Source organism: Falco cherrug, chromosome 5 (assembly GCF_023634085.1).
Source record: "Falco cherrug isolate bFalChe1 chromosome 5, bFalChe1.pri, whole genome shotgun sequence".
Classification (NCBI taxonomy): domain Eukaryota; kingdom Metazoa; phylum Chordata; class Aves; order Falconiformes; family Falconidae; genus Falco; species Falco cherrug.
In genome coordinates this window covers 16,931,894-16,947,397 of record NC_073701.1, presented here as the reverse complement: position 1 = coordinate 16,947,397, position 15,504 = coordinate 16,931,894, and the positions used below count along the sequence as shown (strand labels likewise).

General features: G+C 40.2%; 1 protein-coding gene across 3 annotated transcripts in view; it reads right to left on the bottom strand.

Annotated features, from left to right (window-relative positions):
* The window catches only part of ITPR2 (inositol 1,4,5-trisphosphate receptor type 2), a 268,243-nt gene that overhangs the window by 185,429 nt on the left and 67,310 nt on the right, over positions 1-15,504 (bottom strand). For all 3 annotated transcript variants that reach the window (XM_055712925.1, XM_055712926.1, XM_055712927.1), the window contains 6 exons: positions 6,815-6,969; positions 5,283-5,382; positions 4,978-5,138; positions 2,603-2,744; positions 1,668-1,826; positions 563-735 (listed from right to left, as the gene is read on the bottom strand). In XM_055712925.1, the coding sequence (XP_055568900.1) occupies positions 563-735; positions 1,668-1,826; positions 2,603-2,744; positions 4,978-5,138; positions 5,283-5,382; positions 6,815-6,969 (890 nt within the window). The remainder of the gene's footprint in view (positions 1-562; positions 736-1,667; positions 1,827-2,602; positions 2,745-4,977; positions 5,139-5,282; positions 5,383-6,814; positions 6,970-15,504) is intronic.

Below are 15,504 nucleotides of genomic sequence, written 5' to 3'. Positions count from 1 at the left end.
CCAGCCGAATGAAGTTCAAGTCCAGCATTTTTCATTTGGAACAAGATCTGGTCTAGGACACATCTTCACTGGTATCTTCACTGCCCTAGGACCCTTTCAGGTTTGATCTGGAATCAGAACCTGCAGGGAAACTGATACCAATAAAAGCTTAGAAAAATCGGTATCTGTGTAATGCGCACCAAGATTATTAGCAGGGGAACCAACACAAGTGGCAGTTTCACTGAGAAGCTTGCAGGGTTGTAAGAAATTAAAACTTGTTTGTTTCTCTTTGTTCAAATCTGAACTAAAACCAAATTTTCAAAACTGTCCTGTAAAATATAATCCCCCTCTTCAGTAAACTCTAGTTCTGAAATGCAGATATGGACAAATCCCAAGAATTACAGGTAGTTCTGGTATTTTCTAGAGTGACTCTGTACATCTGTGGTTTTTGTCTGCCAGGTTAAAAAAAAAATAGACTAGGAGGAAGAGACAACAAAACAATGAACAGCAGGCAGATTCACAGCTACTGCAAATATAAAAGCTATCAATACAGACAAAGAACATTACATGGACCGCTTCAAACCTTGGCTCTCGATTTCTCCTGAGTAAATTAACAAATGTCTCTATTTCTTTAGCCGTGATGTGTTTCTCTAGCAGCTTTCGGTTGTTGTGCAACAAAGCTGTGATGGTATCTTCTGCCAGGATATCATAACCAATCTGGGACTGCATGACGCAGAAGTTCTTAGCAATATACTCCTGAAAAAATGAAAATTCCCATGACGATCTGTTAAGCAGTCACGTTCTTCTTTTAGAACCAGAGGCATCCAGCTTAATTAGCAATCAAAACAACCCTCAAAACTTTCCTCTCTGAACTGGCCTGAACAAAAGAACATCTGAACACCTGACATACGTACAGCAAGAAACACATTCAATATTAGGGATGACTAACTGTTCTCATTCTCTCATAAACCAAAGGAATGAATCCATGAAAATATATACAAATTTCAGGAAATGGCAACTAATTTTTTAAAAGGAAAAAACAAAAGGTTTTTATAATGTTTAAGATTTTTCTTTCCCAAGTCTTCCCCTCCTGCCTTTCTCTCCCTTCAAGACAGAAGTATTTCTGTAAAGCATTAGAAAGAAAACGAAGAAGCCACACATAGCAGTTCAATCTTTTATCTCTAGTCCCTTTAGTCCTATAAAGTTAGTGCAGTTTTTCCCCACTGCCATGTGCAAAGCACTTGACACCATGTTCTGAAATACTTGCTCACAGGGAGTCTTCAGCAGTGGGAAATCAGATTCACTGCCATCCCTCTATGACTATTTAAGTAACAGAAGGACAGTTTTGCAGACTTCCCACTTTATAATCCAGCATCCAAGAGCATAATTTTAGTAAGAGAAAGCTCATGAATGAAGCACTGGACCCCAGTCTCAGTCTGTGAAAGTACAAGGTGAACCTATGACACTCATTGCTGATCATCTGGTTCATATACAAATGCCTACAAAACAAAAACACTGTTCCTCAGCACAAGGCAGTATATGACAGTGACTTCTTCCTACTAACCTACATAAAACCCAGTCCTTTCACCATTACCACAGAATCCCACTTGTAGGCACAGAGAGCAATGTCAAACCCCAAATACATATTTATAGAAATCAGCAGGAAAACTGTCTTGAATACCACTGACCTGGTTCTTCCTATAGTCCTGTTGGGAATGTCTGAGAACTCTGTAACATAACCTTAACATGTATTTGTAGGGGGCATATCTCTGGTCACCTAGGTCTTCAAGTCTCAGCATCGATCCTTCACCTTTGTCTTTAAAAGGAGCTTTGAGGATGCCAAATATCTGTTCAAAATCAAAATCACTGAGAATGAAAATCAAACCCAGATTTTTGCTTAACTTATAGCTGTCAATGGAAATGTCCTCTGACAGGACCAGCACAATAGCCTTATCAACCAAAGTCAGAAGTGAATCACCACACATTTCTGCATAGGACTAAATACAAGTGGGGGCGCAATCTCAGACATTACAGCTTTATGCGTTTAGCTTTTCATTTCCCACCAGCCTGATTGACATTGCTTTCTCTTCACTGCTATCCCCAATGTTAAACATTGTTAGTTAAGTGCGTTAACGTTGGATAAATTAAGGATGAAAAAAGACAATACTGGCTACTGTCTAGTTTCACCCTTTTCACTTTCTTTTTTTATTTATTCCAGCAGGCTACTTAAAGAGAATATTAATTTTGATTTACATGCAAGTTGGCCCTCATACAAAGTCAGAGATCCATAAGGGCATTAGAATTTTTCCTGTATGGGGAACATTTGCAGGATTGGGACCATGTTGCAAGCTTATATAAAATTTCGTGAACAATTTGCTATTAAATGTAGTCTTAAAAGTCATCAGGATTACATGAAACTAACAGCCATCAGACATGGACCCTTGGGCTTCTATCTGATTCACAGCCCAAGAGGTGAGCCTTGACCAAGCAGTGTCCTATCTACCCAATCCAACCAGACACAAACCCAACATGGCATAAGTTACCTAAAAATAACATTTTCTCAAATCACTCTCTCCTACAATGTTTGTAAATACAAGTAAGTTATTAATACAGTAGGACATACCTGAGCCAATATATTTTGTTCCCTCATTAATTTTTGTCGTTCCCGGTTTGGCTTGGTAACGACCACATCCAAAACTTCCTGACCATTATTAGGCACATCAGCAACAAAGAAAATGAGATCTTCCAGTAACTTTGTTACAAACCTAGAATGAATAGACAGATCATTATCATATACAGTCATTCAATGCTTGCTAGGATTCATTAAGAAAGAAAATCACCATTTTAGAACAAGCTTTATCTAGCACAATGGAACTTCAATCACTGCAAGGTTAAGTTTGACATGTACTTAAGGATTCCAGACCTCAGCTCAGCAGAAGCTTAAATCTATCACATGGATGTTTACCAAGGCATTAAACAACAACCAGAGGGAAAAAGGGAGAAAAATACAGAATGCTGGATTGATGCAGAGTATTCAGAAATCCAAAATCTATACCAGTTGGCCTCAAGGCCCAGGAACACTAGAAAGACACTCTTACACAGCCTAGCAAGGATTTTTATACTTCATCACAAACATGGGTCCATGAAACACGATGATGGACTCAGAATAGAAGAATAAAAAGATTCTGCCACTAGACAATTTCCCTACCAGCACAAGAAACTATTGAAAAATTACTGGATTTGTTTCGCTTTTTGCTACACAAAAGATTTGGCAGAATGAAGTGCTAAAAAGGACAGAGGCAGTAGTATTTCCTTCTTTCCTACCTTCAGAACATGCAAAAAGAAAGAATACATATACAAACACAAAAAGAAAGTGGTCATTGCCTCCTTGTTATTAACATACCTCACAAGGCTTGCACAGAGAAAAGTATGGATGTCTGCAGATTTCAATGAATGTCCCTTAAAAGAACTAGCAATCTTTTACAAACAAAACACGGCACGTCTCCTACCTTGCGGAAGCATCATCTGAATTTGGACAACATCTGGTCTATAACAACTAAACCTGTAGGCATGCTATGAAAGTGACAGGAAGATGCTCAGTAGAGTCTCAAAGTCATCTCTGGGAGCCAGACACAAAGCCTCCATTACCCAGAGGAGGGCTGGACTGTTCAGCTAAACCCTCTGAGCGAGCTAGCTTTAGTTTTAAAAATCTTAGCTCACTGGTGGAGAACAGCAAGGTCCCTCCCAACAGAAAAAGTAGAAAAGGCAGATGTAGGACAGAGCAACCAGTAATAAACTGTTGGGACCCCTACCTACCTAAGCAGGAAGGTAATGAGACAGGGAAGAGACAGGTTTTTTCCAAAGGAAGTCACAGGAACAGGCAAATAATAGCACTATTCTGAAACCTCTCTGAAATGTTTTACATGTGTGTTATACCAGTCTGTCAACATCACGACTTGACAACACTGGGTTGCAGTGACACAGCAGTGCAAGGTTAATACAGGGATGTCATACCTTTATTATGTTGTAGCCCTCTTTGGTTCAAGTCAATCATGAAATGGCCCATCAGCTTTTCAAGGCTGAGTACCAACACCCAGGCCACTACATATCTGCCTGTTACGATAAATCCTCCACCTGATATTAAACCATCTGGTCTAATTGCTACTGACAACCGACAGCAAAGATTCTGTTTTATCACCAAAAATTAACATTTTCAGCAAAAAGCTGCATATGATGCATGGCGGAATAGAAGTTACAAATTAACACTGCCAGAGATGCTGTCTAATACTCAGTTTAACCACAGACAGCTGAAAACAAATAGCGAACTACATCACTGGCAGTGGGATATATTTGGCTACAACATAAAACAAAATCCCTTAATTCAGGGGTGGGAGTGAAGAACAGACACTCTAATAGCGCTAAGCTGAAACATGGATGAATACAAAGGGTAAACAAAATTATGTAAAATAGGGAAGGAAAAACAGAAATAAAAAAGGAAAGGGACTACTGGGGCAGCTTCTTGGTCGCTCTCAGATCTCCTTCTACTGCTCTCACAGTATGAATGCGCAGCACAGTGACCTCCACACAAATCAAGAGTCCTGCCACGCTGCTCACTGTATAGATGGCTTTCTTCTACATGGGAATCAAATGCAATGGGTCCCCACATTACAGCTCAGAAGTGGCTTATCAAAAGAAATTAAGACAAACACTTTACATTTGCCCAGGGAACTGCCCATTTATTTATGTGGCCAGCGAGCTGGGGAAGTGCTGTTTATCCCCATTTTACAGATGAGACGCACAGACCTGCCAGCGGCGCGACAAGGATGCTCTGACAGAGATGTTATCTAATCCCAGGTCAGCACTCTCTGCACTCCAGTGTCATCTCCAAGTCATCCCTGTGTCCACACAGATGTTACTAACTTACCCATTACTGTGACGTCATGATGTCATGAGTAACCAAATACCAATTTAGGAGGGAAAAAAATAAAACTCACTAACCTCCTTTCATTCTGGGTTATCGTTCCATTCTCCAGCTTTTTAACAGTTGATGCTAGAACCTTGTTCGCATCATTGGCAAAGTCCAAGTCTCTGACCTCAGACAGAGGAACCGATACAATGGCAAAAGCTTCCTTGTCCTCTTTTGTTTGGCACGTCCCAATCTGCAATAGTTTTTTGTTTAATGTAAGTAATTCTCTTACCTTTATCCTAATAATTATGTATATTTTATATGTTAGAATTGAGATCACCAGCAGAGAACTTGAGGAATGAGTTTGGGATTTCAACCCCAAGATATATGTGTTTACCTTTAACATCACAGGCCTCTCTTCATCAGTATCTATTGGAATGCTGGTACTAGTGACCCAAGTGTTTGTGCATAAATGCCTCAGTCGGACATATGAGTTCCTAAAGGAGAAGAAAGCAAAGAAGAGGTTAGATGGATCAGCCCTGAGCTGAAGTGGGAAGGTGAGATGCAATGCAGCACAAGAGGTCTTTTCCAACTTAAATGATTCTATGACCATAATATGTGACCTGAGGACATGAGTCACACAAGCCACTAGTAATAAAAGGTAAGGGAGATCTAAAAGATACTGCAGTACCCTTTTCCCTTGTCTCCTTCTTTCTCACCCGGAACAGAGCTGCAACAAGAACAAACAGCATCTTGGGATTATGCAGAACGCTGTTTTAAAGTATTTATATAAGCCTAGGAGTAAAATATTCCTTAAAGAAAAGAAGTTTAAAAGGAAGGTGTTAAAAATCCCATTTGAATAGAAATACATTTCATGAATAAACCCAATTCTTTTCTTATTATTTTTTTCCACAGAGTAATGAACCCCTTCAAGTTGCCACAGCACAAAAGCCAGAAAGTAAAACTGACCATGGTTTCACAGCCTCACCATTACGATCTGCAAACCCTTGTTCCAGGGAGGAAGCATTTACAGTACCAGTTCTCAACTGAAAATCAAGTGAACAAAGAGCAGACATGACATTCTTCTAAATTCTTTCCATATGATAATCTGTGGTATTATCAAAAAAAGCAGAGCTGAGGAATCAATTACAATTTTTACTCTGAATTCTATTTTTTAAATATATTCACTGTGGTCTTCATTCACGCTCTCCTTTTCATGCTGATGGGCTTTGAGTATTCAAGTAAGCAAATCATCTGGCAAAACTCAGCATAGCAAATACACTTCAAAGCTGCATACATCAGTATTTGCGGATACCCAGCTTCATACCAGCGGATACCAGCGGAAATCCACCCTCATAACAACTAGCCCCAAGTGTCTACATGCCCGTTCAGTCACAACCAACACCGTGTGACTTATCTAGCCAATCTCAGCTAAGCAACACAGCTGAAATTTCAAATATTGACAATTAAAACCCAGAAGCCACTTGCTGAATTCATTTGAATAACAAATGTGTTCAGTGGCATCATGATCCATCAGTGACACAGAAGCCCAGTTCACCATACATGTTATTTTGTTGGGAACCATTCAGTTAGATCTATTAGCAGTACAGTTTTTTCAAACAGTGCACAGGGCTCAATTCTTTCCTTATATATATCTGTGCAATATTTAGCCCATTACTTTTCTCTTCACAGACTCTCTTTAAGTTCACTTGCTTTATCCTTATAATTATTTTACTCAGTCACAGCAGCAGTATCATGTTTTATACATCCCTTATTTACCCACAAACACTCCTCAGATTTTAACTGAAGGATAATACTTGCTCGTGTTTAATTTTTTCTGCTTTACTCACCAGCATAATGCCAGGAAGAAACCCTGTCAATGCAGCACTATTTTTTGCCCCTTTTTTTTTCGTGCCTTTTTTTTATTACCTTGGAACCAGGCAATCAGCTCTCTGAAGAGTGGTGGCATCCAGTTCAAAGAGAGATGCGATGTCATTTCCATGTGGCACAGAGACCAAAGTATACATAATCTTCTCCCCTGCTTGGCGTTTCTTCTTTGAAGCAGGAAGGTCGCCGTCTCTCTGCTGATTAGGCACAAGGGTTATTTGCTTGCATGAGGGCCCATTATAAATTCTCCAATTACTTTGCAGACAACTAATACATCTAAACTGTATTTTTCTTTTTTTACATTCTAGTAAGAATGTACCATGACTGGCTTTTGAGTGTGCAACAAAAGGATGCACTTTGCCCCAGGCACATGGGGTCTCAGACAGTCATTATAACAACAGCAGGTCACAAGCTACAGAGAGACTGCAGTACCGTATATATTATTACTTGACACCTACAACTTCAAAAAACCTGCGGTAGTGGCAGACCCTTCACTCCCAACAGATGTAACTACACAGTGCTCATTTGGAAAGGGCCAAAGTTAAAAGAAGAGGACTAATGAAAATTGGACTTTTTAAGGGGGGGTGGGTGGAGGGGGGTGGGGGGGGAGTGATTTAAGAAAGTAATAAATTTGCCTAAATCCACCGTTATTTTCCTCACATATGGACAGAATCACAGCAGCACACTTTCCAAACAGTGCGAGCCAGACTATCTGCTCCATGAAGATCAACTTGCCATTGGAAGACAATGACACAAAGCACCAGCCAGATCATATTAGAAACCTTAGCACAGGCTGGTAATTGGAGGCTGGATCCAACACAGGTCTGAGTTTGCCCACTGCAACTGGAGAAGCTTTTTCCCTTCGAGGAGCCTAGCTTTCAAGTGATAGGTTTACAAATTTGCGCTGGTGCCTCAAGAGACGCATGTGAATCTAAGGTGGTGATCTTCCTCCCACCATCTGCTGAAAGTCCGTGGGAATTTTGTGACCCAGCACCACTAAGCGGCCATCTTCATCTTTAGTTACCTGCATGCTTTTTGTCTTCACAGACTCCAAATGCTACCTTCCCTAAGCATGTATCTTTGCTTGAAGGAGCAATTTGGAGTCTGTGCCCGTAACCACGCAGCAACCAACAGAATTACTGGCATAAGTAAAAGCTGCTCCTCTGGGGTGTGGAGTTACACATATTACAGAAGACTAATAACCAATTAAGAGACTGGCAGCCCAGGGCCCTTCACGTACACAAAATATATCACGGAGGGAGAGGAAAAGAGTAATGAAGAAAGCCAAAAGAGAAAAAATCAAACACTGGTAACCTAGCATACTATTATAATGATTTATAATGCACCACTAGGGAAGAGATGTACAAAGCAATGTGAAGAGGCTAGACTGTACTCAGTTTGCATTAGTACCTTGATTAAAACCAAACTGTAAGGGATAATCAAGGGCAAAGCTTTGATGATTCATATTGCCAATTGAGATTAAGCAACAAAATCAAGGATGAATGAAACTATGTACGAAATATCTAGTTATCATCTCATTTCAAGGCACTTCGTGAATCCTTCCAAAACATCCATTTTTTCATTATCAAGGCCAAAAAATGCCAGCTTTGCATCCCATTACTTCTGTCAAGGATAGAGACAGTAGGAAAAAAAAACCAGGAAGATGTCCTCTCAGAAGTTTTTCTTAGGGTCATCTAGTCATTAGAGTTCTCTCACTAGTTTTTGAGAGGAAGGTTTGCTGAGACAAATGGCAACATTCTCCTGTGCTTCGCACAAGAGTACAAGAGTAAACTCATGTGGCAGTCCCCACATCCTACCATATCCCACGCCCAAAAAAATATTAAACAAAATCACACAAAAAACTTAATCTGTATGTGAGGATTGAGAAAACAGCAAATTTTTTTGTCATTTCCACACATGTTTTGTTTTACATACTCAGGAAGAGACCCAAACTGGAAAGGCCAGCAAACTACACGAAAATCATCTTAAGAGCATAACAGTGAGTCAGAGTCTAACATCAAATGAAAATCTACTTCCCAAATTTCCAAAGAAAACAGAAAACCAGAAAGCCAGTTTAAAATTCAAGAGGTCTGTTAATAGGGTGAATAGCACCGGATAGTTCAGAACACCATCCAGACTTTCGGATATTTCCCATTACTTACATTCAAATCTAGTTAGGGTTTCCCAGAAACTACCCACTCTACTGTAATTTCCAAACCGAAAAGGCTGGTACATAAAAAGGCAGGACACATAATTTTATGCCGTTTTTTTCACCTGGGCCTCTGAGAAAGATATGGCTCTGACCAAATTATGCAACAATATTCTACTCTGTGTTACTAAGTTTTTTGATCATCAGTCATGATATCATGTGTGACAATCCTGAATAGGTCATTATGTACAAGCACAGATTTCTATGACAGTAGGCAAAGCCAAAGGCAGGTCTGCTGTGCTTCAGCAGTTCACGCTAACCACTCGCTCTGTGGAGAGGGTCATTGTGCGGTTTGGGGCAGACTCCATATGCTCACTAGTCTCCCCAGCCATTGTATAGATAAAAGCAAGTGACGGAGTTGGATCATCAGGCCTAAATCTCACCAACCAGGCTCAGCAGTTGTCAAATCACACCTGGTATATATGCAAGAGCTGGTTTTTAACCTAAAAAGAAAGTCCGCTTCAACAAGACAGTGCCTGCAACACTGCTAACTGCAAAGCTTAGCTGAGCAAAATGAGACCTGCACAAGAGCTGTACAGTAGTTCCAGTCTGGACTCCAGCAGAAACCTCAGAACTCTCCTTACAATGTTATTTTAGGATCTGAGACCTCACAACCCAATCTGGATTATGGGTGTTAAGCACTAGCCTTGGAAAAAAAACATGTAACAAGAAGTGACCCTCAATGTGACAGCTCTGAAAACAACTCATATACATAGAGTGTGACAGAGAGCAATACTTTCATTGTATATGAACATACATGGATTTCTATTTATGTCTGAATTTATGTCTGAGAGCGTGTGCACATGCCTCTGTATGAGAGACACAGAATGCAGACAAAGTTTCTTATGATTAATTAGATTTAGTAAGCAGTCATCAGAATCTGCACTTCACATAGCCATTTATTGCATCAGCACATGAGTCTATATGAGGATGTGGAAAGAAGTGAAAGTATTACACTATTTAAAATTAGACAATATGATCAGCTCAGAAGCAGCACTGCATTCCTAAGCAAATGATAACAAGATGACATTTGCTCAGGTGAGGAACTGGCATACAAGCAGATGCAGTTAGCAAAACTGAACTCAGTGAAGAGAAGGGAGGAAAAGAATTGTAAAGGGACTCAAATGGAGAGAGAAGAAAATTCAGCTTAAAGCAGCATGAAGAGGAAGCCAATGGACACTCTCAGAGATGTTGATGTGATCAGTGACAGCCAAAGGAAGCACTCCTAAGACTTCCAAAAAAAAAAAAAAAAAAAAAAGGCAGGTGAATTACATGCTAGGAGTATAGAGAAGAAACACAAGAACCGTGGGTAAAACAATATTATCAAACACTAAATTCACTGAGGGAGAAAAAAAAAAGGTTTGATTGTCCCGAACTACTGGCAAACTAGTGACAGGCTGTCGCAAGTCAAATCAGATACATATCCCAGTTGAAAAAGGTGGAATCACCTCACTGTCACGCACTGGTTAAATCACTCAAGGGATGAAGGAAATGCATATTCAGCTCCTCTTCTGCCTGGCAGGAGTTGAACCTACATCTTCCAAAAGAATGACCTGGTCCAAATACTGGGTGGTACAAAGAGCAGAGTCAGCCCACTCTGCCCAACAAAACCTAAGCGTCCACTTGGCTGGAGGGCTGTCAGCCCCCCGCCGCCAGTCCCGTTCTGCAGCAGTAAAGCAAAGCACACTGCTCACAGGCACAATGGGACTGACTTTGCCAGGAGGGGGAACTGAGCATACCCCTAGCACACAGCCAGCAGCCAGGGCGCTCATCCAGGTGGGACTCATCTAGGAAAGCAAAGGCTGACAGTTAAGAAGAGTCATCCTAGTTAGTGAAAACAAACAGCAACTTTGGTGAGGAGTGGAAATACTGATCCAGGCTCACAGCAAAGTCCGTAACTCCTGGCCTACCACCTGATTTGCAGTGCATCATACCAATTTTAAAAGGAGCTTAAAAATCCCAACACTGGCATAATATAAAGTTTGCAATTTGAAGGGCAAATATAACTGGAGACAAATCCCATATTATAATCAGAGACAAAATAATCAGGTACAATCAGATTTGTCTTTCTTGAGACTTCTAGCCCAGCAGATAACCCTTCTTCACAGCTCTTAATATAATTGGCTAGTAATTGTGACCTCCCCCAAACTCCCATTATTCATCTCAACTGGGTATCACATTTACATAGAGTTTTGCTTACAGAGGGGCCTTCATTTCAACTGCAAAAAAATACAAAAACATGTCAGACCTGAAATACCTTTTCTTTTAGAAACCCGATCTACAATTCCAATTGGTGAAGGCACCTCTTGTGGCATAGAGACAGACAAGGATAATGCCCTGCTCCTGCATGAATACATTAAGCTGCACCACAGATTTCAGCAGAAATTAAATTTAATAGCAGTCAGAGTTCTGAAAATGCCTGTTAAATCCAATACAATGTGGTATCTCAATATGTTAACCCAGTTTAGGAAGCTCTTACAAAACCAGCATTTTCACAGAGCAGTAATGTGAGCAGAACTCCATAGGTTAGATGATTTTAAAAATTCTATATGAAAAGAAAATCGAGTAAATTAATGGCCAGCCTTGCTCCTGCATCTCACGAAGCCCTGGCAGACAGCACAGCAGTTAGCCTCCTATAACACCTTCACTGTTGACTCATTTGTGAGTCACCGCATTTTTAGGAGAGACATCACGTTGCAATTCTGTTGTTAGGAGCCAGAGACATTCTGTAAGAAACAATGTATGCGTTTTCAGAGCTGATTCAGACCTGTGTGCAGCAGCAGAATAATAATAATGTGCCGGCATCCGTGTCTTCCCTTCTCCCCCCAGCCTCTCAAGTAGTCTGACTGCTGGCTTTATATAAGCCAGCAACACTGCCATTTTAAAGCTGATGTTTTGGGGTTTTTTTAAATGTTTTTCAGATTGTTGATTGCCAGGTTAATTCCTAACCAAGCCTTCAAAGAAAAATATAATTCCCCAAGCCTATTCTACCTGTTTAAACTGCATCACCTGTGTCCCACATTGTAAAATTTTGATTAAACAAACTTAGTTGCTGGAAGGTAAAATAAAATTTTGAAACAAATAATTTACAGTGTTTATCAGAAAAAAAAATCACCTGGGTTGGAAGCAAGAAAGAAAACTTTGACTTGCAGAGCTGTTTGGAATTTATAAATATAGATAAACAGAAGTCAAAAGAAATACATCAAATTGTACCTATAAGTCCAGGGTAGAACTGTCCAACTTCTTTACAAGAAAAGTAAATGCATACCAGTCTCAATCCTAAGAAAAATCTCAGCAATAAAAGCCAGATTGGAACTGGTTAGGATTAGCACTCTCTCATGAAAACGCAGACAAATGGAGTTAAGGTACCTATCCAAAGCAGTCTTTAATACAAAGGCTCTAACAAATGCCAGGTTCCCAGCTGTTCTTGACATATCCCCAATGTTTATAGCATTCTTCTGGATGTTGTATGTTGCTGTGATTAGAAATAATAGACTACTTTGCAGCATAAAATACACCAATTTTGGATTTAATGGGAGCTGTAACACAGAGCACTGCATTTTCATGCACAATACACCACTATCTCCTAGACTTCAAGAGATGAGGAAGCCTTTTGATAAGGTCTTTAAATCACAGAAAGATCTTCCTATTGTAAAAAAAAAAAATCTTCTGGAGTTTAGATGTGAGAAAAGTACGTATAAAGAATATTAATCAACTCATCATAAGGCCAAATTTTACCAGAAATAAAAGCAGTGTTTCACAAGACAATTTGGCTGGGTTCTCAAGAAGCAATGAACAGTGAACCGCAGTCCAAACGTAGCTTTAATGCTTGGGAACAAAAGTCCTGGTGACTTCCAGTAATATTTACGTTCTCTGGAGCCAAAACCCTTTTAGACTTTTGAGTCACTTAGACAAGGCAGAAAAGATGCACTTTGGCAGAACATAGGTGCCTATGCCCACTACTGCACCATGGAACATCCTTCTCCATTGCTGCTCCCTAAAACTCAGTTGCCTAAGCAACTGTGATCAGGACTTGTAAGCCAGGCAGCAAACACGCACAAGAAGCCCTATCATACATTTAGGAGTCAAGGGTTGGCACAAAAGGCACAGATGGTTATGCTGCCTTTAAAACCCAGATGAAAGAGAGGGAGCTGGTACCCTTTTATCCAACAGACTAGCAGAGAAAAGAAAAACACAGGCTGCAGGCTCAGTTTCTTCCTTCAGGTATGTATCTCCCATCTCCCTGCTACTCAGACTTCAAATTTTGTTGGGGTAGGTCCACTTCACCTCCCCCTCCAGAGCAGATTTACTTCACAGGCAGTATTTCAAAATTAATTGCTTCAAAAGATGAAAAAGAAGATGCCTTTGCAGTGAATCATTTAGGCAGTCACCTGGCAGAAGAAACACTAGATAAAAAACACGGAGCAAAGAAAGTGTGTGCGCTCTAGGTTATATGCATATTGGATGCAAGACTGACATAGCTGGCCCTTAAACAACTACAAATACTGTAAGATTATTGTACTTTTGAGGGACAATTCAAAACACCACACCAATGTAACATAAAAAGAAATTCCTGCACAGGGATGTGAAGCTTTTCTGCTCAGTTGCTCAAGGCCAGAACAAAGGCTTAAAATAGCCACTGCTGACTCATGCTGTTTCCAACAAGACCATATGGGGGTGGAGGATCCAAAGGGATTTCTACCATGCTAAAAGTGCCTGTAGGCTTGGATTTACATGGAGGTGCTACCAAACATTCTTAGGAGTTCCTTCACAAAACATTTTTCACAAGGAAGTGCTGACTGCATCAATTAAAATTTCCAGAGAGAAATCAGTTTTGATCATCAATCAGTTTTGATTAGATTTTCATTGGAAGTATTCGTCTAATCTCATTTATCTGGTCTGGGGTTTTAGTTGAAACCAATACCCAGGAGTATTAAGTCAAACCGTTACAGAAGTCACCTTTAACATTCATGTTCAGATTACTCTTGTGACTTCTTCATTACCCAGTCCAGGGAATGTTTAACTATTTAGATGAACTGGAATTGCTACAACTGGAAACCCTATACTATATTTAAATTAGTATAGTGTGGTATAATAGGATTGGATCTTCGGTGGTGAGAGCCTATCTACCCTACACATGTTTTCATAGGTGTTACTTCAAACTAGCTGTAGTCTGGTTTTCTGGGCTTCTCACCCATGAAAGGCTGGAGCCCAGTAGATACATTCCAGGGGTGTGCCTCTCTTTTTAACTTTCATCCAACAGAACACAAGTTTACACGCCCTGAGACTGCTCTGCAAAGTGAATTGGAGTGTCTTAAAAAGGGAATAATCCGGAGATTCAGAAGTGCTGTCATGGTGTGAACTACAATGTTAATGCAGATGCAAGCCTAAGAGATGAGCTCTAATATTTACAGAGCAAAAGCACGAACCCAGGCTTTTCCAAGCAAGCACCTTCCTCACTAGGGTATTCTAGAACTTAGCTCAATTTCCACTCAAAAGCTCCAAGGGCTTCAAGTGTCATTCCAATACGGATGAGAAAAAAAATGGTGGAACATCTGTATTTTCATGAGAGAGAATTCTCATTTCTCTGGACAGCTTAGCTGTTATTGCTATATTACCATTAATACCAAATACCAGGGAAGATGGAAAACCAATGTCGCCAACTCCTGCAAAAGTCTCCATTTTTATTAAAATTGCAGTCCCGAAGGCATGCAATTATGTAAGAATCTTGGGGTTTGTTTCATGAAAAATAAAAAATTCTTCCCTGTACAGAGAAAAACTTGAAAGTGTGTCCTCCTAAAGAACAAAAGCCAGAAGGCAAAAATAAACTACACTGATTTATTTTTATTTTTTTTAAGAAGACCTCGATGTTTTCAAGGCAATCTCATGAACTTGATGGAGGAGTAATTTCGGGGGGGGACTATTTGTTGTCTCAGTAAGAGTATGATTCTCCCAGGGTTTTAACTCCACTTCCTTCACACGTTATCAACAACATGTCTGGCCTTGCCTCGTTAGTTAGAATAAGCTAGCCTGCTCTTGACATTGTACAAGGCAAAGGCCATTGCCTCCTAGGCAAAGGATGTAAGGCCTATGTCCAACCCATCCACACTGCAGCAAGGACAACTTGGATCCTTGCAACGATGTCATGCTAGTTGCCTGAAGTGTGGCAGGGCTCAGGCTAAGCCTGTGCCTGAATATCTGCTTGCATGTATTCAATATAGGCAATAAAAAGAGTCTCAGCATGTTCTTAGATTTAGTGCCACACTTGACTGACAAACATGCTCCAAGGAGGCTTGTCTCCACTAGCAGAGCCTCAGAATTGGTATTGGCATGTAAGTAACCAGACTTTTTTGTTTTGTCTCTGGTTTTCTTGCTAAAGAGTATGGTGGGGCTTGCCATGAAGTAATACATCTGATTTGGGAAGAATTTATAAAATTTGTATCTACAGTCACCAAGCAGAACAGCTTCCACACAATGCTAATTTGATACAGAATTTGAATGTGTTTCATATCATTTTTATTAC